Source organism: Mastomys coucha, unplaced genomic scaffold (assembly GCF_008632895.1).
Source record: "Mastomys coucha isolate ucsf_1 unplaced genomic scaffold, UCSF_Mcou_1 pScaffold21, whole genome shotgun sequence".
Taxonomy (NCBI): Eukaryota; Metazoa; Chordata; class Mammalia; order Rodentia; family Muridae; genus Mastomys; species Mastomys coucha.
Genome location: NW_022196904.1, coordinates 28690225 through 28695224, shown reverse-complemented (window position 1 = coordinate 28695224; position 5000 = coordinate 28690225). Strand labels below are relative to the sequence as shown.

The following is a 5000-nucleotide window of genomic DNA, read 5'->3' as shown; positions in this document are numbered from 1 at the left end:
TTCTGTCAGATTCAAAGAATGAAATAGACAGGTGTAGTATTGACATGTTTAACTTTGTGTGGTGTTAGCAGTTTTGGTGTGAACAACTTCTGACATGTGCTGAAGTGATGTGAGAACGCTTCTCATCCACTGCAGACATCGGCGAGGAGGCCGGGAGAGCCGGCGGCGTCCAGCAGCAGGCGCTGCTTCGAGACAGGAACCTGGGCTCGGCCATGAAGGACTGTCCATACTGTGGGAAGACTTTCCGGACTTCCCATCACCTTAAGGTCCACCTGAGGATACACACAGGTGAGAGAGATTGAGGTGTGTCAGGGTGTCTAGAGGGTGCCACTTAGAGCTGAGGAAGCCCCAGAGTTCAGCTGCGTCTCTGGCCCAAGTCCACAGCTGTGTGAGTCCTAACACTGTGTCACTCCAGTGTTTTATTGCTGTGACAAATAACAAGAGTACAGCAGTTTAAAGAGAGAGGGGTGTACTCTGGCTTTTGCATTTAGCTCAAGGTCAGATGGCTCCATTGCTTTCAGGTCAGTGGCAAAAATATCAACAGACCAACCATTATAAGAAGATTCCCCCAGATGACCAAGCAGACTGGCCTCTGGCCCAACATGGATTCCAGGCCCATTCTTGGGGATGGACAGGTAGAGTCTCCCTCCTCCATTGCATTGAGGTTAGATAGTACACCATGGTGTTGCTTCAAGAGAAACTTAGAGATGTTCATTCTCAGCCAGAGAAATGGCCCCTGGGCCACCCTGACCATTTCCATTGCCTTAGATCACTACTTTCATGCAGTGAGGACATCCTTTTAGAACTCTGCCTTGTCCTCAGCTTTTTTTTTTTTTAACTGTTCGTTTTAGCCTTACTGCTAGTTGTTTGTGTATTGTCAATACATATATATGTATATATAAAATCTATCTGAGTCATGGACACCTCCATTTTCTTTGATTTTTTTTCTCCTGACACTTTATCTATTGGAGTATGAGCTGCTGCAGAAGATAGACAAATATGCCATCTATTTTCAAAAATAATTGTGTTCTATTTCCTGCAGAATCAATAACTCTGCTCCTGGACGGGCAGAAACAGCTACTGTATATGAGTCTTGTATGAATCTAAAGGATGAGGAGCTCCCCCCCTCAACCAGTTTCTTACCTGGTGCCCAGACTCTGACACCACAGGGAGCCCTGGAAGTACGTGGCCACTTTGTCACTACTAACCGGGGTGTAGTGAGCATAGCCAGAACCCCATCAGACTTGGAGCATGTTTCTTGGGAGTCCCTGAAGGTCGCGTGCTAGTTGCTTATTTCAGTGCCAAGACTGAATGGATATAAAGGAGGAGAGGTCTGATTTGGCTCCTGGTTCAAAGGCTACAGCGCCTCTTGGAAGGGATGTCACAATAGCCAACAGCTCTGTCTCCGGTGGCAGGGAGAGCCTGTCCCCACCTCAGCAGGCAGGAAGCAGAGAGCTCCGGCCACAATCAGGTTCACTCTCACATCAGCCAGTCCTATGTCCCAAAGCTTCTGCAGCCTTCCAGAGCAACACTACAGAGACTGTAGGGGATATTCATATCCAGATCATAACAGAGGGTCACTTTAAGTGCTCTTGCTGCAATCTGACCTGCTCCACTCCCCACTTCCCATGTTCCCCATCCTCAGTGTGGTGTGCCCTTTGTCTTCTTTACTCTATCCCTGCAGTGCAGCATGCCTGCTCCTGCTGTAGGAGCTTCACACAACCACTACCTCCACTTCAGATGGTCTCCTTCCCAACGGTCCCAGGAACGTAGCTCAGATGAGAATACCTCTCACTTAGCCGATTGAAGATACACAGCCTGCCTCCTCCCCTGCCCCCAAGCTTGACTTCAGTCATAAATGCAGCATGTTGTGAAAGAGCCTTGCTGCTTACACTGGTACCGTTTCCCACTAAGCAGAACCTCAGACTTGTGAGGGTGGCCATTTGCCTCATCCTTCTCTTTAGTTCTGTAGCCCAGGTCCTGCAAGAGTACCTTACACATGGGGAGGAGGGCATCCTGAAATTCTTTTTCTTACATTCCCCCCTCTGTGTGTGTGTGTGTGTGTGTGTGTGTGTGTTCATGTGCACACCATAGAACGCATGTGCTAGGAAGTCAGAGAAAAACTTCCTGGAGTTGGCTTTCTCCTGCCATGTGGTTCCCAGGGATTGAACTCAGGTCCTCACACTTGGCATTAAGTGCCTTTCTTGGCTCAGCCATCTCCACAGCTATAGGGACACCCTGAAGTTCCACACTAGGCTGAGTGACGGAGCACGCACTGGAATAGGAGAGCGACCCTTCCCTTGTTATCCCTGCTCTGTATAAAGTGGCCTGGAAGGGTCAAGTTAGTAGGGAATGCCATCCCTTCTTTAGGAGACATGAGAATCCATCAGATGGCTGGCAGCACTGCATTCCTGGGACCAGCTTTCCCTAAGAGGGGCTCTGAGCTCTGACCTCAGCATCTCTTGCTTCTTGCCCAGCTTCCCTTCCTTTCCCTGGTTCACTCTTCTCTGCAGCTCCCAGGTCATCTGGCTTTCTCACACATTTGCACTTTGTAGTTGTCGCTCTCCTTGACTATGAGTCCTGTGAGAAGAGAAGTGTCTGTCTGTCTGACCAGCAGTGTCTCAAGGAGGACAACAGAGCCTGGATCTCAGGCAAAACAATTACGGACTGCATGAAGTAAGAAGTTCATTAGTGTAAATAGCCAGGCTCCTGGGGAGTCATCTCTGACACCTTGCTTCTTCCGATTATAGCAACATGCCTGTCCTCCCCAGGTTGGAGGATACCCCTTAAATTGTTGTGGTAGTTATGGCACATTGGGGTTTTCAGGACAGGAAAGCTCTCTGTGTGTACCACTGCATGGCTGTGTATATGGTGGCGTGGACACCAGACTGGGGCATCTTGTGACTGATTTTAGTTGACTTGAACATACAGCTCTGGGCTGGGTTGCTGGAAAGAGATGGCTCCCTGTGGGTGAAGGATGCAACTTACTTCATGGGTGGGTCAGAAAGCAAGGGCTCCTGGTGCTCATCAACATAGCGATGAGTGGGGCCTCCTGGGTCCACTCCCACCCTATTGCCATGTGAGGTTGACATGGACTCGGACTTCTGCAAGTCTGGGGACCTGCATGGAAGCAAATGGATGCTTCTGGCTTTAAATCTTGAGGCACATTTGTTTCTTTTCCCTGGTTTCTGTATCATGGACTTCTAAAGTTTTTTGGCTCAGATAGAGGTAAGACAGGGCCAGCAGCAGCAGCAGCAGCAGCAGCAGCAGCAGCAGCAGCAGCAGCAGCAGCAGCAGCATTCCAGAAACTTCCTCCATAGGGAGAAAATAAAAGAAGCCATGGAAACATCACATCTCTACCACCCACTCCCAGAAGCAGCATTTGCTGCGTTTAAAAAAAAAAAAAAAAAAAAAAAAAAGCAGAATGGAAACCAGATAAAGATCAATTTCCTTTTTATCTAAGAACAAAGAAGTTGCAAAGTGGTTATCCTTGTGTGTCTGAATAGAACAGAAAGTGTTACATGTTAGAAATCACCGAGGTAAACACCCATGCTGCAATGTGAAAGCATAGATGACACACATAATTAAAAAAAAATCAAAACCAAGTTATTTGTTAATTCAGGATTTCATGTGGGGCTCATGCAATTGAGCTGGGGTGAATCGCCTTCCACTTTGCCCTTGGGAGTCCATGCTTCTAAATAGCATGACTGAAGGACAGCAGGCCATGAAACAGGAGCATGCACTGCCAAGTCCTTCTTAAAGTCCTCCAGTAAGGGATACACATATGAGGGCATTTAAAAAATCCAATGTGTAATGAATACGGATTAATTGGTTCAGCTCTACGAGGGACCATTCTCTGTATTTTTCTATCCCACTCCATCTTTATTAGAAGTCTTGATCGTGTGACATCGACTGATAAAAACCATTTTCCTTTCTTTTCTCCACTGCATTAACTTAATTACTGCTCTTCTTCTCCCAACACCTGTTTATTAGAGAGGCGCTGAGTAGAAGCAGCATTCAGACGGCTCTGAACATCTGGGTGCTGAGGCGAGCCTGCAGGTAGCTAGGACATTTCTACCGCCTACCCCCACCCCGCTTCAGACATATTGGTGGGGGTTGGGGGTGACCGGGGGTACCTTTGAGACCTTCAGAGTCCCTAGGATCCTCAGCTCCCAGAGATTCTCCTCCAGTCTGGCTCCTGGAAAGGCATCATCCTTGCCACCCAAATTAGGGGAAGGGGAAAGCAGGGTAGTTCTGCTCTGGGGTGTACTACCCTGGGCTGGTTAAGACTTGATGGTCTGATCACCCATATGTGGACAGGTTCCCCTCTGCTGCTCAGGGGCTATGACTTGAATGCAGAGCCAGAGCGCACAGGCTTGTAGGGAGCGTGAATCAGTCAGCGTTCTCAAGAGAAACAGAACCCATGTGTATAGTCGTGCGTTGCACACTGGCCGTCTCTCAGTAGCAAACTGGATGGTGACAGAGGATTTACAGGGTTGAGGCTGAAGCAGTGCCATGAGTTTGAGGTGAGCCAGCTTCAAGGCCGCCCTGCCTGGCTTATAACGTGGGACTCTGTCTAAGGAAAGAAGAATGTAATGCAGCTGAAGATTCCTGTGACCTAGTGGCATTGCAGCACCGAGCACATATTCTATTTCTATGGCACTGGAAGTGCAGATTGACTCACTGCACTGTTCAGTAGCACAAGAAGTCATGGTCCGACAATAAAGGACTGCCCTTTGCCTTTCTTTTCCTTCAGTAGTGGGGATTGAACTTGGGGCCTCATGCATACTAGACAAGTGCTTACCACTGAACCACAGTCATTACAGACAGCATTTCCATACATCTTGTGTTTCCCATGTCTCTTGCTTCCACAGATAACCTGTCAAGGGACACACTATTACCATTTGGGTCTATGTAAGTTCTCTGTCTCTCTGTGTGGTGTGTGTGTGTGTGTGTGTGTGTGAGAGAGAGAGAGAGAGAGAGAGAGAGAGAGAGAGAGA

At 48.3% G+C, this 5000-nt stretch overlaps 1 protein-coding gene across 18 annotated transcripts in view; it reads left to right on the top strand.

Annotated features, from left to right (window-relative positions):
- Znf536 (zinc finger protein 536) overlaps window positions 1-5000 on the top strand; it is a 455136-nt gene that overhangs the window by 281680 nt on the left and 168456 nt on the right. For 14 of the 18 annotated variants that reach the window (XM_031386226.1, XM_031386229.1, XM_031386225.1 and 11 more), the window contains exons 5-6: window positions 136-288; window positions 522-635. The exons of 1 other annotated variant lie outside the window; for it this stretch is intronic. In XM_031386226.1, the coding sequence (XP_031242086.1) occupies window positions 136-288; window positions 522-635 (267 nt within the window). The remainder of the gene's footprint in view (window positions 1-135; window positions 289-521; window positions 636-5000) is intronic. 3 more of the 18 variants (XM_031386239.1, XM_031386243.1, XM_031386242.1) reach the window with 1 other exon arrangement.